This window comes from Eurytemora carolleeae, unplaced genomic scaffold (genome assembly GCF_000591075.1).
Source record: "Eurytemora carolleeae unplaced genomic scaffold, Eaff_2.0 scaffold1772, whole genome shotgun sequence".
In the NCBI taxonomy this organism is placed as follows: domain Eukaryota; kingdom Metazoa; phylum Arthropoda; class Copepoda; order Calanoida; family Temoridae; genus Eurytemora; species Eurytemora carolleeae.
Genome location: NW_019397667.1, coordinates 44,072 through 70,890, shown reverse-complemented (window position 1 = coordinate 70,890; position 26,819 = coordinate 44,072). Strand labels below are relative to the sequence as shown.

General features: G+C 32.6%; 4 protein-coding genes across 5 annotated transcripts in view; 2 read left to right on the top strand and 2 right to left on the bottom strand.

Moving 5' to 3' along the window:
- Positions 1 to 463: 463 nt before the first annotated feature.
- LOC111715413 (melanization protease 1) lies at positions 464 to 8,839 on the top strand. Of its 2 annotated transcripts, none has more exons than XM_023490725.1 (6): positions 464 to 566; positions 1,447 to 1,518; positions 2,443 to 2,510; positions 5,208 to 5,279; positions 6,597 to 6,648; positions 7,266 to 8,839. In XM_023490725.1, exons 1-6 carry the CDS (start codon positions 516 to 518, stop codon positions 7,374 to 7,376), a joined length of 426 nt encoding a protein of 141 aa, XP_023346493.1. In that variant the 5' UTR covers positions 464 to 515; the 3' UTR covers positions 7,377 to 8,839. The 2 variants fall into 2 exon arrangements, with proteins under 2 accessions (XP_023346493.1, XP_023346494.1); XM_023490726.1 differs by lacking the exon at positions 7,266 to 8,839 and adding an exon at positions 6,711 to 7,258.
- A 1,599-nt stretch (positions 8,840 to 10,438) lies between these two features.
- LOC111715416 (uncharacterized) lies at positions 10,439 to 11,071 on the bottom strand. The gene has a single exon (XM_023490729.1). It carries the CDS (start codon positions 11,069 to 11,071, stop codon positions 10,439 to 10,441), a length of 633 nt encoding a protein of 210 aa, XP_023346497.1.
- A 3,318-nt stretch (positions 11,072 to 14,389) lies between these two features.
- On the top strand, positions 14,390 to 19,820 carry LOC111715412 (uncharacterized). Its single transcript, XM_023490724.1, has 6 exons — positions 14,390 to 14,478; positions 16,126 to 16,171; positions 16,669 to 16,718; positions 18,343 to 18,418; positions 18,611 to 18,642; positions 19,100 to 19,820. Exons 2-6 carry the CDS (start codon positions 16,135 to 16,137, stop codon positions 19,292 to 19,294), a joined length of 390 nt encoding a protein of 129 aa, XP_023346492.1. The 5' UTR covers positions 14,390 to 14,478; positions 16,126 to 16,134; the 3' UTR covers positions 19,295 to 19,820.
- Positions 19,821 to 23,186: 3,366 nt separating this feature from the next.
- Positions 23,187 to 26,819, bottom strand: part of LOC111715415 (cytoplasmic dynein 1 light intermediate chain 2-like) — an 8,688-nt gene continuing 5,055 nt past the window's right edge. The window contains exons 7-11 of the mRNA XM_023490728.1: positions 26,412 to 26,531; positions 25,925 to 25,959; positions 25,395 to 25,780; positions 24,920 to 25,075; positions 23,187 to 24,233 (exon numbers count right to left, since the gene is read on the bottom strand). Coding sequence (XP_023346496.1) covers positions 24,204 to 24,233; positions 24,920 to 25,075; positions 25,395 to 25,780; positions 25,925 to 25,959; positions 26,412 to 26,531 — 727 coding nt within the window. The 3' untranslated portion in view covers positions 23,187 to 24,203. The remainder of the gene's footprint in view (positions 24,234 to 24,919; positions 25,076 to 25,394; positions 25,781 to 25,924; positions 25,960 to 26,411; positions 26,532 to 26,819) is intronic.

The window sequence follows — 26,819 nt, the reverse complement described above, 5'->3', positions numbered from 1 at the left end:
CTGGGTTCACAAGTTACGCAAAACTTTTAAAAAAAAAAATAATTTGTAAACAAATAAGGGGTTAAAGGGTGACTACAGTGAGTGGTCGATATCGACCACTTTGTACATAGACGGTTAAAAACATGGAATGGAAAAACAGGAAAGGACAGGACGGGACAGACAGGACAGGACAGACAGGACGGGACGGACAGGACGGGACAGGACACCAAAAGAATTCACTTCTTAAAAATGTTCATAAACATTTTTATCTTTAAATTTAAAAAACAAAGTTTGAGTTTAAAATATTTATTCAGGTGTTTAAAAATGTAATAAGTGTTAAATTTGTATTCTTTTTTTAAACATTTATAAAGATCAAAATCTTATTATTTTTTATAATTATTTGTGTTTCAGTATTGTAAACTGTTTTGAAATTTTAGCTCTAAGATTTAGTTTTATGTTAATATGAATATTTCCTACTATATTTAAGTGTCATGTTACGATAAGTATAATATATAATAAAACAGCTTAGTACAATAATGATGCAGAGAGGGGAAATCATTTTGACATTACTTATCCTCTATCATCTGGTGATTTTTTTAATCTAAAGAGACTGTTCGCATAATTTCAAGTGATACTCGATTTAAAAAGTCAAATGTTTGATTATTTTTAATTTCAGTTTTTATTTATTAACCTATATAATAATAAGTGATTATCTATATTTGTAGTGATTAAAGTGTGTACATTTCACATCAGGAATTTACTATTTATAAGGAATTCAACACTATGAAATCCTAAAACAGGGATTTTTTCTAATTTGTTAAATTAATTTGAGCTGCGTCTCAAATCAAACAAAAGCAGGTGTCTCAAATCTAACAAAATCAGGTTTCAATTGAGCACCAGCTCAAATCTTGAAACATTTTATACAATTTAAGTGGAACCAATTATTTTTGAGCTGAATCTCAAATTTAAGCTGCAGCTCAAATTCTTTTAATTCGGCTTAGAGACAGCTAAAAAAAATTATATCTACAATGGGACTCATAATGAGTATGAATGATTGCTTTGCTTTGAAGTTTGTTTGTTTGTATCCAATTAACATGAAAACGGCTTAACTGTACAAGCCAAGATATTTTTTTGGCGGGTCAGAATTTAAAAGTTTGCCTTAAAAAAATCGGGTTTTTTTAAATCCAAAATAATTAATCAATCTGAGAAACTTTTGTTGTTCTTGTTTGATAATTTAAAAAGAGTAAATGCTGCAGATAGAGCAACAATTAAAAGTTAAAGTTGAAGAAGGCTTTTTCTATATCACTTCAAACTTGACACTTCTTTCATTTCCATTACCTGCCTTCTTTTTACAATTGATGAATCTTTTAATTGTGTATTGATTTTTAGTTGCGGCATTTAACATGTAAGCACGGCTCTATCTTTTCAGTGGACAATTGCAGAACCTTGATAAGTTTAAATATCTAGACGATTCTCGTTATTGCACTGAAACCCACCCAAAACTCTGAAGAAGATGATTGTGTTCCTGAAGATATCGAGGTTTGATTTAGTTTTATTTAGTACTAAGAATTCTTTTTTCATCTATGAAACAAAAACAATTACACATCACTATTACCAAATAAATTATCAAGTACAAAAGATGGCAACAGAGAAATGGATCAATTATACATTTCATCACAAGTGTCAAATATAACATGGAAAACGAAATTTTCTCACATAAGTTGCCATGTTTTCCAAGATTAAATAAAAAAGTGTAAAAACAGAAAATGAAGAAGTACTTATCTTGTACTTTTTTCATTGCAAGATAAGCACTTTATTCTAAAATTATCACTATTATAAATAATTTTGTCGGACACAATAACTAAGTTGACAGCTGTAATGAGAGTATACAAATTCTACGTTGCCATCTATTGTACTAGAATCTATTGATTATAACTAAATGCCTTCAGAAAGAGCAAATCAGAATTTTGAAAAAGTAGGTGTTTTGACATTATTTGATTTGAAAATAACTGAAATCTGGATTTCTTAATAATTATCGCAATTATAAGGGTAAAGAAAGGATGCAATCCACATTTTACAATACACATTATATTTATCAAATCTCTAGACTCAAATAGAAAACTTCAGCATTTTAAAATAATTATCCTAAATGACACAGTCATACACAGTCATTTTAACGGGTTTTCCGCCATGTTTGACCCTTGTAGACCATTTTTGGCTCATTTTTTTGACTCGGTCAATTTCCTAAAGTCGTTATAGTTTTGGAAATCATATGAACAACATTGATACACAAGAAAATCATTTTAATTTACTCAATTTACAATTCCTTAAAAACTGTGTTGCAAATATGGGAAATTTTTTCAGGGGCAGCCTAAGCTACCACCTATTTTTCCCTACGTCCAATATTTTTGTGACCTGCTTGAGTTTTCATTGACAAAAAAGTAATTTTTGTTTTATTTTTAGAAAGTTGGAGATGATTATGCAGACTATATAGTTAATGGGCAGGAGGTCAATCAGGGGAAATATCCTTGGTAAATAAGATATAAATGAAATAAAGGGATTGTGAGCATAATTTCAAGTGACCTGCCATGCACAGATGGCAATGACCAATTTAATTTTTAACATTTTTTTATTTTTTTATTAACAGTATGTATAAATTAAAAAGCAATTAAACAGGGTGCTCACACTTAATTTTCTGCACTACTTTTGCGCTTGTTTTCTTATGTTTTTTTTCCTGTGCTTCAATTTTCTATCATGTTCTTGGTTACATTTTGAAAGAGAAGTTTTTTGGACGTTCCGATAACCACCAATATGTTTTCAGTTCTGGAATTTTGTTGGACACTCTCTTCTTACACTCTATATGTATTTTATTTGGCAGACTAGGCATGTCTTGGTTTAATATTTCATTTTCCTTATTGCATTTACAGCTGATCGGACTGTTTCGAATCAGAAGGGGTGGAAAGGGGTTAGGCAGGTGTAGGTTTCTGCAATTGTATTTATGCTAAATCTCAAATCTAGCCCTACCAGTATGCATTTTTTTGTAGTACTTTATCTTCTTTATTTTTTGGATCTTTTTACTTCAAGGTATGGATAATTTAGAGGAGTTGGAAGTTTGGAAAAAAAAGTCTTTTTGTTCTTCGATTTAAAGTCAATTTTAACTTGTGTGGAATTGATGAACTCATATTGTTTTGCACCACATTATGCAGATGAGGATACTAATATTCTTTTTATACCCAACTCTGGATAAGATCTTCAATAGCAATCAATTCTTACCAGCAGGGTAATTTCTAGTTCCATTTTCAAGAGCAGAAAAGGGAAAAAACGGTATCAGCATGATACTTCTTCCCTGATTTTTGAGATATATGCCAGAGAAAAGCTGAGGTTGAAGTTTCACTATTCATTTTCTTTATTCCTTTATCTTGACTGCATTCCACTCAGCCCTTAAACTTCTTCAAATCCTTGGACCGCTTTCATGCCTGCTCCCAGCTCTGTTTCATGGAGAAGGAACTTGGGAGGACCTCTTCTATGAGCGAGTAGCATATGACTGACACTTAAAACCTTAAAAACTTAGAACAAGACAGCTGTAAAGAACCTGACTCTCCTAAAGTCAGCAGAAACTTTAAGGATATCATTGTAAATCGGGCATTGCCATCTTGGCATCGCGGTCATTTGAAATTACGCTTACAGTCCCTTCAACAGAATCAATTTAGTGTACAGGCCAAAGAGACACTTTCCTGAATCTTTTAAAACCATAATAACTTTTGGGAATTCGGGCGTATCTTTCTTGACCCAATTTGGCATAGAATTGATAGGATTGATTTGGACTGGTGAAGGCCTAACCAAACTTTTGCCCATTTTCTTAAAGGGAGTGACCAGCAATATATGGTGGTTGAACTGAGATTGCAGTATTGTAGAGAAAATGTTTAGAATTTATTTGAGACATATAAAGCGTTTCCACAATGTATAATTACTGAGCTTGAGTGCAAAGGCGACGTTCAAAATCATGAATTTGGATGGGTACGTTTTCAGAATCGTTTTTTTAAATCAATAAAAAACGACGTCAAAAAATATAGTAAAAATTCTATAGTAAACTAATTAGATGTTTAGGAGCATACTTCTCTAAAGATATTCATCAATAAATCAAAGTTAAAATTATTTATTTCCTTGTTCATCATTATATTATTATCATAGATTTATTTCGTACACAAAGGTAAAATGGTACAAAATGATAAGACAAAAACAAGAATAAAGTATAATATATAAATATAGTTTCTAGTCGGAACATAAAAAGTTGATCATGGTTGCGATCTAATTATCATCAAAGTTGTTTAGAACAAAATTATCTTCTTTAACTTTAATTCATGAAGAATGAGTAATTTCCACTCTTGGTCTAAGAATTTCTTATTTTCTAAGAATTTGTTCGCAGATTTCGTCAAATGTTTCATATGTTGTCTTTTCAATAAAATTTCCAGAAAATCTGCAGAAAATCTTTGTGAATAATGAGAGATTATAGAAACTAATAATGAAATAAAATTACTTATTTTTGAGAAAAAGAGTTAATTTTTATTTTCTCAACCTGTTTCCTGATTAGTTTACTGTAGAATTTTGTTACATGTTTTGCCGTCATTATTTAATAATTTAAAAAAATCGATTCTCAAAACCTACCCACCCAATTTGATGATTTTAAATGTCAACTTTGCGCTCAAACTCAGTGATTATAGATCTTTAAAACATTTTGTATGTCTCAAATTAATCTAAAAAATTTCTCTACAATACTGCAGTCTCAGTTCAACCATAATACATTGCCGGTCACTCCCTTTAAGAATTATAAACTATTAAATGTTTTGGAAATTAACAGCTGAACCTTTCTGAATTTAGAAAAAATCTGCCTCCTAAATGCTTTAAAGTTCTGTGTGTGACCTGTTAAACAAAGTCAATGTAACGACTATATCGGATCATTTCCAAATAGAAAATTTTGTGAGTTTAAATTTACTTGAAAATCCAGTAAGAAAAGTTTTGCTGTTAATTTCTTGTAAATAATACGTAAAGGCTTCTGGAAAGGCCTTTACGGGTCCAAATTGATCGAGGAAAAAATGGAAACCCTTCAGAGAACTTGTAGCTCCTATTAGAGGTACATAATACACATATCCTAAAGATTATACTTTTGAAAATGCTTCCCACTACCATAAGTTTGAATAAAAAAGCTCTCAAATTAATGTACTTAATAGGATGGTTTACATAAGTTACTCAACAGAGGATGGAGAAGATGGGGGAACCTGTGGTGCATCAGTAATCTCAAAGTAAGAATTTCTGGAAACATTCTCACACTTCCTTGTTATATAGGGTTTCTAATTTTTTACGGATCAATTTGAATTTATGAATTCCTGAATTTCCTGGGCCCTCAATCTAAAAATTTTGGAAAAATACTAATCAGGTATAAGCTAATTTATGGTTTGGGCTTTTGAGTTTAGGTTGCATCAAATTTTCCACAAAGTCGAATTCATAAAACCAGTTTATTAATGTATTTGGCGGATTTTCACGGTTGAAATTGGCGCATTTTGGGTTTTGATGAAAACAAGACTCAGCATTGAGCCTTATTTTGCGCTAAAACCAACCAAGGTCGGTTTTATTTTCATTGAGCTTAACTTCTTAAGTTGAGCCTAAGATCTTGAACCTGTCAATTACATGACACAAGCTGTCGTCAGAGTTGGGTCTAATGATTGGGTCTTAAAGCCATGGGTTTAAGTCATTAAGACTCAAGCTGAAGCTTTTAAATTGTAGGCTCAGTAGAATATCAAACCGTTTTTACCTTATGGAAACCAAAATAAGAATACATCTACCTCCTAAATGCTTCTAAATATAAATATTTATATTGATCAGATGCTACAAAGAGCTAGGTGTGACATGCTGAAAAAAGTTTACAAGACAATTATTCAAGATCAATTCCATATGGAATTCTCCTCCCCCAAACTTTTTCCAGCATTTTATACCTTTCTCTGTGTAACATCTAGGGGATAGATTCTTTTGAAAATGGGTTAAGAAAGGTTTCACCTTTAATTGTTCTAAAAGTTTTGAATCTTCATCCTGTAGTCTGTTTTTTCTCTGAAAAGAACAATCTTAACTTTGGGTACCTCTTCATTTACTTCAGAGGTTATACGCCCTCATTGGTTATAGGGATTTTATTGAAAGAAGTATTTACAGGGCTCGCAATTGCGTGCAAGTAAAATCCGCTTGCGTTGAAAACCCTAGTCGTTCATGAACGATGAATGATGAATGATGAATGATGAACGATGAACAATGAACTATGAACAATGAACAATGAACGATGAATGATGAATGATGAATGATGAATGATGAACTATGAACAATGAACTATGAACAATGAACAATGAACGATGAATGATGAATGATGAATGATGAACTATGAACAATGAACAATGAACGATGAACGATGAATGATGAACAATGAACGAAATGAAAAAAAGCTGAATGCCCCCATCTCTAGTTTAAAGACGGGTACTTATCTCTTAAACCTTTTTTAAAGGCAAACCCTTAATTTTTGGCTGAAAAAAAATTAGTGTTGTGTTTTTTGTAATTTAAAAAAAAAAAGTTTTTAGGAATGTCGTGCTGACCGCAGCCCATTGTGTTTTCCTTGACGTAATTATTGAGGTAAACCAACAAGATTTTAGAACAAAAAGAGCTAAATTGATAAGAAGAGAATGCAATTTTAGGACAAAGAGCTAAATTGAGAAGAAGAGAATGCAATTTTAGAACAAAGATCTAAATTGAGAAGAAGAGAATGCAATTTTAGAACAAAGAGCTAAATTGAGAAGAAGAGAATGCAATTTTAGAACAAAGAGCTAAATTGAGAAGAAGAGAATGCAATTTTAGTTTATTTTCCTTGAGCAAGAAGTGCCATTATATCCTTGATAAAATCTTAGATATCTAACAAAAGTTTAAAATGAGTTTTAAGTGCTAGGGCACATTTTTACGCAACTTAAATGCTTTACATGAAATAATACTTTTACTCACAGGGGTCGACGTTCATATCAATACATTGAAGACAACTTTTCCCTTTAAGTTTTGATTTGTCACAAGCTTTTTTGAAATGACAAGTTGGAAATTAAGTAAAGAGAATTTGCACCTACTACTCTTTGTTTCCATGTTTATGTGATTCTATCCATGGTATTTGAAAACTTGATAGATATCAAAATTGAAATCAAAAGTCGTCTTGTATTGATATATACGAAAAGAATTTAACAAATCACCAATTTTGGAACATTTAGGTGGTTATAGGAAGTGTTAAGATAAAAAATGGTCTAAAGCATACTGTCAGTAAGAAGCTTATACACCCAGGTAGGACACAGTATAATACAGCAAAGTACAACTTTGTTTAGTACATTAGAGTACAACAGACAATACAGCTTTGTTCAGTACATTAGAGTACAACAGTTCAATACAGCTCAATTCAGTACATTACAGTACAACAGTACAATATAGCTTAATTCAGTACATTATAGTGCAACAGTACAATACAGCTTAATTCATTTCATTACATTACAACAGTACAATACAGCTTAATTCAGTACATTACAGTACAACAGTACAATACAGCTTAATTCAGTACATTACATTACAACAGTACAATACAGCTTTGTATCAGTACATTACATTGCAGTGCAACAGTACATTACAGTACAACTATCCGATACAGCCTAATTCAGCGCATAACAATACAAAGCAAAATACAGCTTAATTCAGTACATTTCAGTACAACAGTGCAAAACAGCTTAATACATTACATTACAGTACAACAATACAATGCAGCTAAATTCAGTACAATACAGTACAACAGTACAATACAGCTTAATTCAGTACATTACAGTAAAAAAGTACAATACAGCTTTATTCAGTAAATTACGGTACAACAGTGCACTATAGCTTAATTCAGTACATTACAGTACAACAGTACAATACAGCTTTATTCAATACATTACTGGACAGCTGTACACTACAGCTTAATTCAGTACATTATAGTACAACAGTACAATCCAGCTTAATTCATTACATTACATTACAACAGTACAATACAACATTAAGTACAGTACATCAGTAAAGGAAAGTGCAACAGCACAGTACAGTGCAACAGTTCAGTACAGTTGTTTCGCATTGGAATCTGGCCGCTTAAAATATCCTACAGTATCGACCATGATCTGCTACAGGGTTAGGATTGGAACCGGGACAAAATCTCGAATCTCTACAGAAAGAAAACACTCAAAGACTTGTTCTACAGGTTCAATCTGTAAAAGATAGCCCAAATTAATTTATTATAATCATAAAATACAATATGCAGAAAATAAAATTATAGACAAAATGACCACAAGAAAAATAAAATCTATGATAACTTAGAAATACGTGAAAATTCTTACATGGATACATTCGTCCATTAAATCCAAAATAAAGAGAACAAGGAATGACACTCAATTCTATAAAAATCACGTAGTAATGTTTAATCAATACCTTAATACGCCGTTCACAGATCACAACAAACAATTCTATTTGTATCAAAACCATTGGTACTAGAATAGGGTATTGCAACGAGGGTCGCGCACGAATAAAAGGTCGATACGGTATGGGGAAGATCTGTACATGTCTGACGTCACTGATTAAAACTATCGGTGGAGAATTCCCAGTCCACCAAAGAAATGCCAATCACAATTATGCGTATACTAGCCTACAACAGTTCTTATCCCAAGACAGTTCTAGGATCAGTGCCCTATCCTCTGTGCCCTGTACCAGGTTATGACGTAGGCAAGGTACAGAAGCTAGAATCACTAGAATTGTATGACTACCTTACCCTATTCCATGGAATTGCAACTGAATACACAAAGGTTTTAAAGGTTGTAAATCGGGTATTGCACTCTTTGCATAAATGGTCCCTTGGAAACATTTTAACCGATTATATAAGCCAATGGCGACAAGTTGGGAAATAGGGTCCCTTTGAAACATTTAACCGATTATATAAGCCAATGGCAGCATGTTGGATATAGGGTCCCTTGGAAACATTTTAACCGATTGTGTAAGCCAATGGCGACATGCTGTGTAAATAGGTTCTCTTGGAAACCTATTAACCGATTATATAAGCCAATGGCGACATGTTGAGTAAATAATTCTTGACTTTTTATGTTCGACATCGGTTGGTCGGAGACTAAATGTTTGCAGGGTCTCTTGAAATTACACTAACATTACCTTTAATCAAGCATAATATTGGACAGAATCCAGTATATAAAACAAAAGTTACATTTAGAACAGCCTGTCTAATATTTGAAACCTACATGAGCATACTTTATCTGTATGTTTAGAAAGTAATGTATGCAAAATATGTGCAGAAATTTTGCTATGCGCAAATGTGTATACGCAAGACTTTCAAACAAGCTTAAAAAAGATTTTGTCTTGTCTGTCTGACGGGTTAAAGTACAATTTTATCTTTAAAATACCAAGATAAAAGTTTCTTACATCATCGCCAGTATTTTTATTTTACATTTTTCTCTATAGTTTGAAATCCATCTTGTTTAGTCACAAGATGAAGATCAAACCGATAGCAATTATAGAACCAAGGGACAAGGTTGGGCATTTAGAACATTCATATTCATATTTGCCATTTTCAATTTTAAGCTTTCATTTTTTATTTATCTTATCAAGTGAGGCAACCAATTGTTGCACAGCTTTTACCCAACACTTTATTAATGTTTTTTTTCCCACAATCTTGTTAAACTTTTCATTTTAGCAAGGCACTAGGGATACAATAAATATAAAGGGAATATTACATTGTCAAGGCTTCTCAAGACCTAAAGCATGACAAGAGTAGCGAGGGATGATTAGGGACCCAAGATCGAGGGAAGCCAAGGCAATGTAATATTCACTCCAATATTTATTACATCCTTGTTTCTTCACATGTATAAAGTGATATGTAATTTTTACACTTTCAAACAAATTTTATGAAGATTTTTCCCCTTCTAAACAAAATATAACATCAATTAATTAGATTGCATCTCTTGGGTTGCAATCTAACATTACAACCAAGGTTTCAGGGTTACAAAGAAAATATCAGGGATTTAATGGTGTCATAATTTTGCTCAAAATTTTGAGAAATTTATTGTGTCCTAAATACTGAATTGAGTTACCAGATGTCGTCATAGTTGCTGGCTGGGGAGAGACTTACAATATATATTTGTTAACTGAGAGAAAACCCTCCTTTTTGGAACATCTTTTCTTTGGAGTTTAACTCTACTTCAATTCTTAACTTAAATATAAATACTGGAGAGATATTTTCCAGTTTGAAATATCTAGCTTCCGGATGGAAGACAATCTTTAGTATCCTCTGCATGGGTCCCCCCAACATCTTCATCATGAACTTCATTGTAAAAGATGTTTATCTCAAGCTCTTTGTCTGGGGAATTCACAAACTGGAGGATTTTAACACAGGAGATAAGCAAACTTTCTTCCTCTTGTTCACAGCTATTGGAGGAGGTGTCTGACATACTGTTTTTGGAGCTGGAGACATCGAAACTGGAGATATTGGAGCAAGAGACATCAGAGTAGGAGGTCTTGGAGGTCTGCCTGTGCAAGGTGGCAACTGAGCAACAACAGGGACTTCAGACAGGACTGGTTTTAGATGATCTACGGAGACTGAATCTATCCTGGAACCAATCTGTACAGTAAAATACTTTGGAGTATGAGAAACTACCAAGAACGGACCTCTGTACAACTGAGGCAAAGGAGGTTTTGACATATCTTCTCTGATGAGCACATGAGTACAGGGTTCTAAACTTTTAGGAATTTTATCTAAACTTGTAGAAATTGGGACTGATTGATAATCAGTTAGAGAAATGGGATTTTTCTTCAGGATATCTTGGATTCTCTGGAGAAATTCAACAAAGGGCAGTTCTTGCCTGGTTAAAAATTTTTCTGGCAGTGTTAAAGATGAACCAAAAACTGCTTCTGCTGCAGAGACGGCTGAATATTCTTTAGGAACACTCCGGAGACCAAGCATAACCAGAGGAAGATATGAAACTAATCTAAACCTGCACATCTATTTCTAAGAAATACCTTGATCTGACAATGGAACCTCTATACTAGACCATTAGACTGAGGATACAAACTTGTTGTTGTAGAATGCACAATACCAAGGAATCTACACATTGAATGAGGGAACTGAGCCCCTCTGTCCAAGGTTATCAAAGAAGGAACTCCAAAGAGAGAAACCCAGCATCAGAGTAAAACCCAAGCACAGTCTTCTGCTGTTGTAGAGGAGAGTGGAACAACTGCTTCTGGCCATCTTGTCATTCTATCCAGGATTGTAAAAAGGTGAGAGAAACCACTACATTGGGGAAGAGGGCCAACTAGATCCACATGAATGTGGGAAAATCTTTGTCCTGGAACTGAAATTGGATTAACGGAAGTTTTTACATGAGTGGATCTTATTTTTTTGACATTCCAAACAAGATTGAGCCCAGAGATTTACATCCTTGGAGAGAAACTCCTATACAAAACTTCAAGAGATTAATCTCCAGGAAGCAAGTTCTGAACAGGAGACTGGGAGGGAGATAATCTTGAGAGAGGACAAATGACAGAGATATTATACTTTGGGACAGGACTGTTGGTGGAAAGACATCCCAGTGTAAGCAATTACATGAAAAATTGGCAGAGATGGTCGAGAAACTGTGGAAACCAGCTGTGGTATAGGATTGATGGAACCAGGACAAGATAGGGCGTCAGCAACCAAATTCTCAGCACCAGGCAGGTGGCGGATATAACAGTTGAACTCAGAAATGAATGACAGGTGCCATTGCTGCATGGTGGACCAGGGCGGAGAAGTTTTAAACAAGGCTTGTCTTAGGAGTTTGGGATCACTGAACAAAACAAACTGTATACTTTTGAGCAGGAACCGAAAATTGCGGAGGGCAGAGTAATCAGCAAACAGCTCCCTGCCAAATGCTAAATATCTTGACTCACCAGGAGAAAGTCTCTTGGAGAAGAAGACAAGAGGAGCCCAGGAACCTGCTACTTCTTGCTGTAGAACAGCCCCTACCTGAGATCAAGCAGCATTAATGGACAGTGAGATTCTAGCAGTAGGATCTGGATGCACCAGAGTTGGAACATCAGAGAGAATAAATTTTGCAGCAGCAAAAGCTTGATTCATTCATGACAAACCTTGGCCTTTTCCCTTCAAAGTTTCAGTCAAAGGGAAAAGTAAACCTTCAGCTCCCTTTAGGAATCTACTGTAAAAATTCAGAATTCCTAAAAAATGCTGGAGAGATTTCTTGTCCACGGAATAAGGGAAAGCAAAAATAATCTCAGCATGCTTGAATAGTGAAACACGACCAAACCAGACACTCTTATGCCACGGTAGTCAAGCTCTGCAGCCCCAAAAACACACTTATCTGGGTTGATGCTCAGACTATGAAGACAAAGTAAATTAAGAACTTGGTGAACATGATGGAGGTGAGGTCAGGACGGGAGATGAGAACATTGTCAAGGTACACAAAGCAGTTTGGAAGGTCACCTAGGATCTGGTCCATCATGCCTTGGAAAGTAAACCCAGCATTCTGTAGGCCAAAAGGCATTCTAAGCCATTAAAAAAGGCCAAAAGAAGTGATACCTGCCGTCTTAGAAACATCTGCTGTAGACATAGGATACCTGATAATAGCCTTTTGTGAGATCAACTTGGTAAAAACTTTACATCCATGGAGCCTTACAGTAAAATCTGCCACATTTGGTAAAGGATGGGGATCAGGAATAGTCTGAGTATTCAACCGGCGGTAATCTCAACAAGGTCTCCAGGAACCATCTGGTTATTTTTACCATTTGCTCAGGGAGAAGAAAAGTGGCGTATTACTCCAGCAGCCTCAATAAGCGGCAAATTCCTTCCTTGCTGATTCCAGCTTCTCTGCCAAAACTGGTGGACCAGGAAAAGTGGGAACATTATGTCGAGCTGGGTGTTTTGAAACGGTAGAACTAAACCCCTTGAATGACACAGCATCAGGATACTCAGCAATAAGATCAAAGAACTCCTCTGGGGTTGATAGCAAGGCGGTATAAAGTTGAGACTTGCTGTTGGGGGTCGAGGCAGGAATTGGTTCTAATGTTGAAGCATCCAGTAAACAAGAACAGGTTGGATCTACTATTATGATGATAATGAATGATGGAGAAAATCAGAGCCCAGAATTGAAATTGACACTTTTGCAAGTAGAAAATCCCATTCAAACATTCTTGATCCAAACTGCAGAGCCAAACAGCAGGAACCATTAGTATCCAGTGAGGTTCCATCAGCAGTTCTCAACTGTATTACAACACCAGGAACTGAAGGAGAACCAGGATCGTGTGGGGAAACTGAAGCAGATGCCCCAGTAGCAACAAGGACCTTGGACAAACTAACCTGATTTTGGAGAAATATCAAATTTGAAGATTGAGTAACTCTTTTTGTTTTGAACTGAGCCTCAGCCTGGAGGAACAATACCTAGGGAGATTCTGTCCAGAATGTCGTGATCTTGATGGTTACGGTTGTCAGAGGTGCATGATCCAGGAATTCTGGTGATTCTGGAGTTTCTGGCAACCCTACAATCACTGAAACAAAAGAAAAGTCTTGATCACTGGAAATCCTACTATTTCAGATGCCTTGGCGAGAGATAAAAATTGTCACGTCAGGGTCACAAAATGTAGCGATGTAAAAAGACAAATATTTTTATTTGGTTTGGAATATCTAGCTTTCTGATGGAAGACAATCTTTGGTATCCTCTACAGAACTTAAGTGAAACCAACATTATTCGACTCAATTCCTTTGTCATAATTTATTAAAATATCCATACAGTTCCAATCTGTTAACATAATTTTCCATCATTTCTAAAAAACTTGAACCCTTAGGAGAGAATATTGTTAAATTAAAGATATTCTGACTGTGCAACGTCAGATATTCCTGGTTAGTGCAATAAATCTGATAAATGAGTCATGCTGTGCAAGGTCAGACATTCCTGGTTACTGCAATAAATCTGATAACTGAGTTAACCAAATTAGAACACACTAAAACATACAATCAAACTTAGTGAGTGTCTAAAAAATACTGGTTTCGACCAAATTTTTTATTTAAATTATCAGAACCAGGCAAAGTCATTAGAAGAAAAAAAAGGAAAAATTGATTTCAAGAAGAATAATAAAGTTAAAAATTTTCTGTATTAACTGTATCCAAATTATAAAATTTAAAATTCAAAATAATAAATTGTAAAAAAAAATATTATGACTGATAGAATTTATATTTCTCTCCAAGGCATTTATATTTCAGGCAAAATTGAAGGTTGTTCCCTGCTTGAAGNTTCAAAATAATAAATTGTAAAAAAAAAAATATTATGACTGATAGAATTTATATTTCTCTCCAAGGCATTTATATTTCAGGCAAAATTGAAGGTTGTTCCCTGCTTAAAGAACGAGACTGAACATTACTCGGTAAACTTACCCCGGTACTTTGTTGCACATTGGGATTCTTTAGAGATTGCATTGGGATTCTTAGTAATAATATTGGGATTCCTTAGAGATTACATTTGGATTCTTTAGAGATTACATTTGGATTCTTTAAAGATTACATTGGGATTCTGTAGAGATTACATTGGGATTCTCAAGTAATTACATCGGGATTCTTAGTAATAATATTGGAATTCCTTAGGTATTACATTGGGATTCTTTATAGTTTACAGCGGGACTCTTTAGAAATTACATTGGGATTCTATAGAGATTACATTGTGATTCTTTAGAGTTTACATTGTGATTCTTTAGAGATTACATTGGGATTCTTTAGAGTTTACATCGGGATTCTTTAGAGATTACATTGGGATTCTTTAGAGATTACATTGGGATTCTGTAGAGATTACATTGGGATTCTTTAGAGTTTACATTGGGATTCCTTAGATATTACATTGGGATTCTTTAGAGATTACATTGGGATTCCTTAGAGATTACATTGGGATTCTTTAGAGTTTACATCGGGATTCCTTAGATATTACATTGGGACTCTTTAGAGATTACATTGGGATTCTTTAAGAGTTTACATTGGGATTCTTTAGAGTTTACATCGGGATTCCTTAGATATTACATTGGGACTCTTTAGAGATTACATTGGGATTCTTTAAGAGTTTACATTGGGATTCTTTAGAGTTTACATTGGGATTCTCAAGTGAAAACATCAGGATTCTTAGAAACTACATTGGGATTCCTTAGAGATTACATTTGGATTCTTTAGAGATTACATTGAGATTCTTTAGCGATTTTTTTCTGATTCTCAAATGATTACATCAGGATTCTTAGAAATTCCTTAGGGATTACATTTGGATTCCCTAGAGATTACATTGGGATTCTCAAATAGTTCCATCGGGATTCCTTAGAGATTACATTGGGATTCTTAAGTAGTTACATCGGGATTCTGTAGAGTTTACATTGGGATTCTTTAGAGATTACATTGGAATTCCTTAGAGATTACATTGGAATTCCTTAGAGATTACATTGGGTGATTCTTTAAAGATTACATTGGAATACTTTAGAGATTACATTGGAATTCTTTAGAGATTACATTGGAATTCTTTAGAGATTACATTGGGATTCTTTAGAGATTACATTGGGATTCTTTAGAGATTACATTGGAATTCTTTAGAGATTACATTGGGATTCTTAACATATATAATGATAAAATTGGGATTCCACAGATATAACAACAGTAAAATTGGGATTTCCTAAATGTTACATCTTTAAATTAGGATTCCACAGATGTTACAATTGTAAAGTTGGGATTTTACAACATGTTTCATAGTTGGGATTTGATAGGCACTATTCAGTTTTTTTTGATAATTGGATTTGTTGATTTGATAGGCCTAGGCATCATTAATTAAATTAATTAAAAACTAGTACTTGAATTGTGAGTTTTAGAATTTCAATTTTAAAAGATAAAAAGATTTTAAATAGAATGGGTTTTAAAAACCTACGAAACAAATAGTTTAATCCCAGAGCTGTAAAGATAGTTTTCTCTGTGTAAGAAATCAGTCAATAAATCTGTTTTTAAAAGTAAATATTAAAACATATAATCTTTTGTCAAGCACTGTTTAGGATACCTACATGTGCACAAAAAGCTTGGGAGGGGATTCATGCGAAGGTAAAAATAAAATGCTTAAAAAATGATTTTAATTAAAGGTCAGAACTTGGGATCGAGGATTGATCTCCATCTTGTGAAGATCTACGGATTAACTAAATTAATCATATTAATCCCTGCAGGAATGGATCAAGCTTTGATCCTCAAATTAAAAGTGCCCACATTGGATATTGAAATTAATTGTTCAAGATTAACAATTCTCCACCCCAAACGAATTAATTAGAATCCTTAGCTAATTAATTTTAATAAAGACCTTGAGATTTAATACAGTCGACGTCGCAAATATCAATACAATGAAGACGATTTCAATTTTGATCTATATCAAGCTGTTAAACAGCAAATATACAAATAAACAGAGAAGTCAAGAGAAGCTGTCAATTAAAAAAGTTTCTCTTTGATTATTTGTAAACTTGTAATTCGGAAAAAAGCTTGTTAACAATCAAAACTTAAATTCTTTAGCTAAAGTTCAACGAAAATAAAAGAAAATTATCTTATTTTAGGCGATTCCGGGGGACCCTTGTTCTTTCAGCAGGGGGAACAGTTTTTTCAGGTATAGGAATATATAAAAAGTAGTAATCTATGTTTGTGTGTTTGTATTTCCGATCATAACTCATGAACCCCTGGACCGATTTGCCTCAAATTTTAATTGGGTGAACTCTGGAGAGCCTCGGGAATGTTCATCTTGGTTTAAAAGTTCTAAGTTGGGTGAGTTGTCTCTTGAAGAGAAAGTTTAGTTTCCAAGCAAAGTTGGGTTTCCAAGTTAGTAAAGCAAAAGCTTCGGAACCCAGCTTTGCCTACATTACAAACTCAACTCAGACTTTTCAAACCAATCTAAGAATATTCCCGTGGTTCTACCGAGTTTTCTACCGAGTTCCTCAAATTTGTAGACAATTCACAACGGTACCCTCTGAACCTTTGTCAGATCAAGTAGACAGAGTAAATACAGACTGGCAATAAAATGGGTTAAGAACCCTTTCATACCCAGGCGCGCCAAGCGGGCCTTTCAGTAAGAAAAGGTTCTTAACAAAGTATTATATAAGTTTAAAATATATATATATATATATATAAGGAAAAAATGTTATTTGTTGCAGATGACAGATTTCTAACTTTTATCTCAAGAAATGCTGTGCAAAGATAACTTTCCTGTTTTATTTTTAGATATTTCATTTCCCATTTCAGTTGCCAGGTCTAGAGACGGTTCAACCATGTATCTTGAATCGGTGATTCAGGATTTTTGTCATATCCTGCAGAACTCCAGAGAAGTATTTGAATCGTCACGGTATCGGTACTTAAGCGACTAAGCTTAAACTCATTAAATTTGGTCACGAGCTATATAATATATAATATATATATTTGAACAATATATTCAGCGAGAAAAATGATATTTTCATTGTGATGATAATTTCAACGGAACCAGAGTGAATAAATTACTTCATTTTCAGACGGAGTGACCGGCAATGTATGGTAATTGAACTGAATATGTAGTATTGTAGACACATTTTTTAGAGGATTCATTTGAGAGATATAAAACGTATCTACGACGTATATTTACTGAGTTTGAGCGCAAAGTCAACGTTCAAAATCATGAATGTGGGTAAGTACGTTTTCAGAACCGGGTTTTTTAAATTATTTAATAACGACGACAAAAAATGTAAACAAAATTCTACAGTTTAGGAACAGGTTGAGTAAATAAAAATTAACTATTATCATCAACAATAAGTAATCTTCTTCAAAGATTAGTTTCTATAATCTCTCATTATTCACAAAGATTTTCTGCAGATTTTCTGGAATTATTATTGAAAAGACGACATTTGAAGAATTTGAAGAAATCTGTGAACAAATTTATAGAAAATAAGAAATTCAATATAATGATGAAAAAGGAAATAATTAATTCTAACATTGATTTATTGAAAAATTTCTTTTGGTAAATCTGTTCCTAAACATCTAATTAGTTTACTTCAGAATTTTTACCATAATTTTCGTCGTTATTAAATAATTTTATAAAACCGATTCTGAAAACGTACTCACCCAAATTCGTGATTTTGAAGGTCGACTATGTTCTCAACCTCAGTAAATATACGTCGTAGAAAAGTCTCAAATAAATTCTAAAAGATTTGTCTACAATACTGCATATTCAGTTCAACCACCATACATTGCCGGTCACTCCCTTTAAGGCAGGAGTAATCAGCTCTGGACATAGTTTGCTCTGTGGAGAAGGAACAGGGTTTAGCACTGATCTAAAACTGCTAGGAATATCATTATTATCACTGTAATCATTCTGTAAAATATTCAGAAGAAAAATGGAAAAAATAATAAACCAACCAAATAATTTGTTTAATGTGAAACAATATGTAGTTTTTGTTGTTTAAAAATTTGCCTAAATTAATGTTATAAAAATTTGAAGTTAATTTAAAAGAATTGTTTTATAAAATGATATTTCAGGGGACTGGGTTAGAGATAACATCGAGGGCGAGGTATATATATTTGCTTCTATAGATAGATAGATAGATATACAGGGATAGATAGATATACAGGGATAGATAGATAGATATACAGGGATAGATAGATAGATAGATATACAGGGTTACCCACAAAGAATCAGACTTTAATGCCGACCTTTCACCCTTAAAATATGATGATTAAATTCAAATTCGATGTCCCATCCGTTGTGTGTAACCCTGTAGCTTAACTACCTGGTTTTGCCAATGGAACAATGATTTCTTTTCTTCAAAAAATATCATTACGCGCGCAGCAAAATTTCTTTTTTTTAACACGCAAATCAAATTTATAATTTTTTATTTTTTTAATATGAGACCACAAACTATCTCGTTTTGGAGACTTTTGGGGTCTAATTTACAAATCTAGATTTTACAAAAAAGGTTTCTCACCCCAGGGTCTAAAATTCGCGTACAATCTCTTTTTTATATTTAGTTTGAGACTTGGCAAACCTCGCTAGGAGCAGAAAAAGAGGAAATAAAACAGGATATTGAAGGAAGTGATATTCAAATAATTACTAATATTCAGAGGATCCGTATCCGTTGGATCCAGATTCGCAAACATATGCGCCTCCGCGAATACGGATCCAAGGTGCAAAATATCAACAAAAACTGTCCAAAAAAAAACTGAACTATAAAAGAAAGAGATTTTAAAAATTTTCCACATCTCTGAACCCTTCATCGAAATTATTTTAAACTCTTTTTCAAAAATCTAGTAAATCTTAAAGAAAAGTTAATGACCTGTATCCGGATCCGAATCTAAATGTAATGGATTCTAAGCACTTCTGATCTTGGTCCTTTTCACTTCTCTTTTACTACTTTGATACACTGAGAACGAGAAACTATGGAACATTAAGACGACGTTAACGCGAAATATTATATTTTTGTTCCAAAGCAAATAGTTTTAGTTGTTTCTTATCAAAGCACTTTATATGTGAAAAGGGTCTGTATCGCTGCAAGATTGCTGTGTCTTATATTCATTGAACTACAGAGTTACCCACAAAGGATGAGACTGTAAAGACGACCCAAAAATCTAAAAATATGACGATTTAAAGCTTGGATTTTGGTTTCTGCACTCGATTGAGAATGACGATGGTTTACTAAATGATTAAGAACAGAAATAAGCCATTTTTAGCATACAAGGAACCCTGAATGCAAGGAAATGAACTAAACAAATTTTGTACAATTTTCTCTGAAGTTAGGAAATAAAATCTTGTCTAGACCAAGGTTGTATAATAAGGTTGCTTACTCTAATTGCGCTCCAATGTACGGGAAATAAAATCTTGTTTAACCCAAGGTTGTATGATAAGGTTGCTTTCTCTCGATGTGCTTCAATGTATGGTAAATGTCGTCTCCTAAACATAGATAGATAAAATCCTCACATGACGTCACTGATTATAGAGGTGAGAGTGACGTCATATGAGGATTTTATCTATCTATGCCAAGGAGACGACATTTTTCGCACATTGGAACGCATTGAGAATAAGTAACCTTATTATACATATACAACCTTGGGTTAGACAATATGGAACTCTTTCAATAATTGCAATCAAATTACTTGTTAACTGTAAAAAAATGCAATCAATACTTATTTGCAATTAAAACTCAAATGCAATCAAGTTTCTTGCTATCAGCATCAATACTTATATGCATTCAAAATTCAATTGCAATCAAATTAATATCAGTAAAAAACTGCAATCAAAACTCAATTGCAATCAAATTAATATCTGTAAAAAATGCCATCAATACTTATTTACAATTAAAACTCAATCGCAATCATAACTTATCTGCAATCAAATTGCTTGCTATCTTTAAACAAATGCAATCAAAACTCAATTGCAATCAATACGTATTAGCAAATAAAATCAATTGCAATCAATACTTAATTGCAATTAAATTGCTTGCTATCTGCAAACAAATGTAATCAATACTTATTTGCAATTAAAACTCAATTGTAATAAATACTTATTAGCAGATAAATTCAATTGAAATCAAATACTTATTTGCAATCAATACTCAAGTGCAATTAAATTACTTGATATCTGTAGCAATTGCAATCAATACTTATTTGCAATTAAAACATAATTGCAATACAATTACTTGCTATCTGTAAAAAATTGCAATCAATACTTAAATGCAATCAAAACTCAATTGCAATAAATGCTTATTTTCAATCTAAGCTATTGATAAGAAGATATTGTTGTTCTTCAATCTGGAAAAATGCGCAAGTCACGTACATAGAAAAACTTGAAACACTGTTTAGGATGCAGAACATGAAGATAAAGACAACAATGATGACAATGGTAATGATAACAATGATAATGATGATAAAGAAAGCAGTAGCTGGAAACAAATCAACTATCCAAATCAACAAATCAACTCGGAGCCAATAAATGAAATTGAGAATCATAATAATAATGATAATGATAATACAGATAGCAGTAGTTGGAATCAAGTTCTGTATTCCAGTTCAATACATGACTCAGATCAAATCAGAGAAATGGAGACGAATAGTAATAATGATGATACGTTTGCTAGTTGGAAACAAACCCAATATTCCATTTCGAATAATGGCTAATAAATAAATATTTGCAATCAAAACTTAATTGCAATAAATAGATATTTGCAATCAAAACTCAATTGTAATAAATAAATATTTGCAATTAAAACTCAATTGCAATAAATATTTGCAATCAAAACTCAATTGCAATAAATAGTTATTTGCAATCAAAACTCAATTGCAATAAATAGTTATTTCCAATCAAAACTCAATTGCAATGAATAGTTATTTGCAATCAAAACTCAATTGTAATAAATAAATATTTGCAATCAAAACTTAATTGCAATAAATAGATATTTGCAATCAAAACTCAGTTGCAATCAATACTTATTTGCAATTAAAACTCAATTGCAATAAATGCTTATTTTCAATCTAAGCTATTGATAAGAAGATATTGTTGTTCTTCAATCTGGAAAAATACGCAAGTCAATTACATAGAAAAACCACCATTGAAGATATTCTATTTTCTGCTAGAAAAAAAAACAATATTTCATTCATCATTCATCAAACAAAGGTTTTTGATTACAATTGATTCTAACTGCAATAGATTTAGATTGCAAAAGTTCCTGATTACAATTAAATTTGATTTCAAGTTTGATTGTAATTTAAAGTATCAAACAACTTTATTCGAAAAAACCTCGTTTTCACTTAAAACTCGATTAAAAAAGATGTACTCCTTGTATTGATATAAACGCCAACCACTGTATTTAAAAAGAAATAACCCTGACATTTAAACTCCCAAACTTTAACGCCAAAAAACGCACAGAATACTAGAAACCCCTAGTAGTTTCTGCATGCAAATTTTACAATAGACTTGTACAATATTTTCAATGATTCATTCTTTATACGTTTTCTGATGAGTCCCAAAAATCCCAAGTTAGAACTTTGAGTATAAACAATCCAATATGATAGTGTACACTGAATAATCTCCAATAGGACAGTGTACACCGAATAATCATGTACAAAATAAAGAATATAAGGTACATGTTCATGTACAAACAATGTTTAGGATGCAGAACATAAAGATAAAGACAACAATGATGACAATGGTAATAATAACAATGATAATGATGATAAAGAAAGCAGTAGCTGGAAACAAATCAATTATCCCAATTCACAAACAGACTCGGAACCAATAAATGAAATTGAAAATCATGATGATAATGATAATACAGATAGCAGTAGTTGGAATCAAGTTCTGTATTCCACTTCAATACATAACTCAGATCAAATCAGAGAAATGGAGACGAATAGTAATAATGATGATACGTTTGCTAGTTGGAAACAAACCCAATATTCCATTTCGAATAATGGCATTGAAAACAAACTAAAGGAGATAAGAAGAGAAGAGGTGCGGATGGACATGAATAACGGATTTGAAAATAGTTTTAGCAAAATTCATAGAACCCATAATCTGATGAATCCGCCCTATTTCTAGAACCTTCTCTTGACCTGGGTGGAAAAAGGACTGAAATTGTAATTTCAAGTGACCTTCCATTTAAAGAGGAGCATTCCTGATTCACAACGGTACCATTAACTGATCAAGGATCTACTGAAACTCTTTTAATCGCTTAACAATTTGTTTGTAAGCTGTTGTATATTAAACTATCAATAGAAATTAAAAACTTACTTTTACTGTTTGAAAACGTTGTTTAAGTAAAACAGTCAATCTACTTTGGAGTTATGCAAGTAACAGATCAGCTGTTTGAGTTCAGACGTACACAGCATACAGTCAGGTTTTAGAGGATTTCAAGCGGGTTTCAATTTTAAAATCTCTCTCTCTACTCAATGAACAGTCAAAGGTTTCTAGGGTACTGTTGTGAATCAGGCATTACCCTCTTTACATATAGAGTCCCTTGAAATTACTGTTTGCAATCCCTTTAAGTGACAATATTAATTCTTTTTCTTGATTAACATTCAATAGGTCCAAGCTTGCAACATAATGTCAAGTAAATGGAAAAAATTTAAATTTCTAAATTTATTTACTCCACTGAGCAATTAATAAATAATAATCTAATAATCTAAATTTTGTAATTAAACAGTGAAATGAAGACAATAATTTGAGTACATTTCTGAAAGAGTATTTTCCCAAATGGAAAATTTCTTTGAAAAAGTAAAAAAAAAACATCAAATAGGCAGAGTTCAAACAAAGTTGGGAAAATTTCTTTGATGAAGTAAAAAAAGCTTTTGATACGTTTTTTTTTCATTATAAATGTAAGGTTACTATTTTATTTTTTGTTAAAGGGGGGGGGGTAGTTGACATCTATAGCAAAATAATACTGACTCAGTATGATTAATACATAACATCACTGTACACAAAATATATAAAATTTGTAAGAAGGTTACTGCACACTACAGGGTATGCTAATATATTTTTAAATGTATGAGGGTGGGGAAGGGGAGAGGTAAAAATAAATGTTTTAGGGACAAAATTGAAAAATTAACAATAAATTTGAAGTCTTATGCTTTTATATTTTTCTCTCAAAAAAAATATCCAGTTTTTTCCTAAATTGATAATGCTTTATTCCCCTAGAAACTAATTTTAGGCTTAAATCATTTGTTGAACATGATTTAATATATTGGGGAGAAACTGCTAATAAACCCCTGATAACATGTTTGAATATATTGGGGAGAAACTGCTAATAAACCCCTGATAACATGTTTGAATATATTGGGGAGAAACTGCTAATAAACCCCTGATTTTTTTTACAATATGTTCATGCAATAAATATGAATGATAAATACATACATTAGATTAAATTAGACTAGAAAGTTAGTATATCAGTTAAAAGGTTAGTTACAATCTATACAAAAATGTTCAAAATTTTATTTATAGTTTTTTTCAGATTTTAGTTATTTTATAAATCTGAATCCATTCAGTTGAAAGTTATTCTAAAATTTTCATCAGATTTTGATGTACAATATTTTGACACAATTACTTGATAAAATTTGCAAATTTTGACTCAATTTCCTCTGTTTCTTATGTCACCGGAAGCTCTGTCAAATTTTCCTAAAAAGAAGAGTTTAACATTTAAATCTAAAAAATAACTGGTTTGACTTTGCAACCTCGATTGTTAGAAACAAACAGTCATAATAAATATGAACATAAATATTTGTGAGATAATTCTAACATTCTAGCTGTTCATAATTTCAATTAAAATGTTCGATTTTAGAATAAAATGTTAGTTCCTTCTAACAGTGCATAAGGAAGGTAAACATGTCTTGTTGTTTATACAGACCGCAACACATGTCGGAACATTCTTTAGAAATTTAATATTTACAAATTATCTTAATCATTATCATTATCTGAGTTTGTTTCCTATTTTTCAGATCACACAACATTTTTATATATTGAATATGATGTTTATATATTGAATATGATGTTTATATATTATAACGTTAGAACTGAAGAGGGTCCACACTCAGAAATATAATCGAAAGATTTTAAACAAAAATTAAATAAACTGATTTAATAAAGAGGAATAAAAACATCTATATATTCATATTTATTTGGCTTGTCTGTGAGTTGTTTGTATCCAATAACCGTAAAAACGACTCAGCCGAAACTGCCCAAAGTTTTAAAACTTTTGATATTTAAAGAAATTCACCAATAAGAACAGAAAAATCTGGGAAAGTTTTTAGTTTTATTCTATTACAAGATGATGGCATGAAAAGCAATGATATATAAATATACACCTGCTGATTCGCATTTTCAACTGGTAGTTCTGTCATCCCCTCAATACTCATCCCATCTACATTCTCCCCTGTCATCCCATCCACAGTCCCGAGTTTATCCTCCTGACTAGTGCATGACTCAGATCTATTGTAGGCCTTCTCGTACATCTCACTCTCCTACACGGATAAATATTTTATGAAAAAATAATTCTCCCCCATCTTCAAAATAATCTTTTTTTCCCTCTGGCATGTTAGGAATACTTGCACGGGGCGCAACAGTCTTTATTTAATATTTTCTCATGGAATTTTGGGAAAATAAAAAAAGTTTTTGAGGTGAAACTGGAAAAACCTGCCAGTTTATGTCCAATTCCCCCCCCCCTCAAATCCCATAAAAAGCTCATATTAAATTTATTTACTTTAAATAGGAAAAAATAATTAGGACAATTTAAACTTTAATTAGAAAAAATAGAAATATTGTTACAGGTTGTTTATTAACCTGAATAGAGGCTGCACCAGATTTTTTGTTAAGCAGAGCGTGGAAGAAATTGGAAATCGCTCCGTCGCTTGTGTTCTGAATTGGGACTCGCTTAGCTACACCGTACACGCCAGGAGATCCAAACACCCGCCGTTCCGGCGTCTTTAGCACGCCTTCGGCGGTTTCCGAAGAATCTCCGAGATATTGGAAAATTCGTGCCAAAAAATCCTGCTCGGACTCTGCGACAATTTCTACTTTTGCCTCGTACTTTTTCAATAATTTGGGGGATTTTACAACGTCAGAGTAGGGTTGGTCCGGATAGAAGGTTCGGATATTCTCATAAAGGATCGATATTTTCGATTGACTGTCCCATCCAGCCGGTATAAACAGAGCATCTCGTTCCATCACTAGTTTCCACACAATCCATTTTTTTATTTGTCAAATTATAGGTGAAAAAATTGCTATTTAAAATGTTAAAAAGTTGCTGTTAAAATCAAAAATGAATAGATTTTTAGTAAATGACTAAATAACTAAATAAATGAATTATATTCCTAAAGCTGGTGTGTTGAAGGAGAAATGAAAAATCCTACAGCAATCATTATTTAAACTATATAAGTAAGGAGATGTCCTTTTATTATACCAATCTTAAGTTTTTAAATATTGTGTTAAACTGAATTTCAATTTTGGAAGCAAAAACAATTAAATTCTAAGGAACAATGGCATAATAAGTCCAAATTTCTGAAAAATTAAATAATCAGAAAATTTCTAAAACTGTACAGTGAGAAGTGGATTTTCAGGCTTAAACTATGGTTTAAAATAGTCAAATGAACATAAACCCCACCAATTGTGCATGTAAACAGACACTTTTTACTTAACAATTGATTTAATAATTAACCAGTAAAACAATTTACTTTGTAACAACATCAAACACACTTCAGTATTGCTGTAATGTCGTCTTCCTATTCTACAATTTACTGATTAGCACTGTATAAATTTGACTATGTGAAGAAAAGTTTGCAAAAAAAATGATTTTCTGTCCTGTGAGTAAGATATTTGTAAAGAAGATCACAATTCTTGTTCTCCTTCACAGAAACATAAAATAGACTTGCGCCCAGTCGCAAACAAAACTTCCTAAATACATAAATATTTATTAAGTATCTATATATATAAAGCCTAAAATTTACGAATGAATTGATAACTATACTCAAATTGAGATGGTTGAAAATTGTTGATTTAAACTAAAATAAATGAGAGGATGAATGAATAAAAGGATGAATATATCAATGAATGAATAAAATGTTCAGAGGATGAATAATTAAATGGATGAATAAATCAATGAAAAAATGAATATTAAAGGGACTGTAAAGGAAAAATGAAAGGGGGTATAGGCTGAAAGCTAATCACTTTAGCTCTTGATCGCGACCCATGAAAGTTTTATCTGATGTT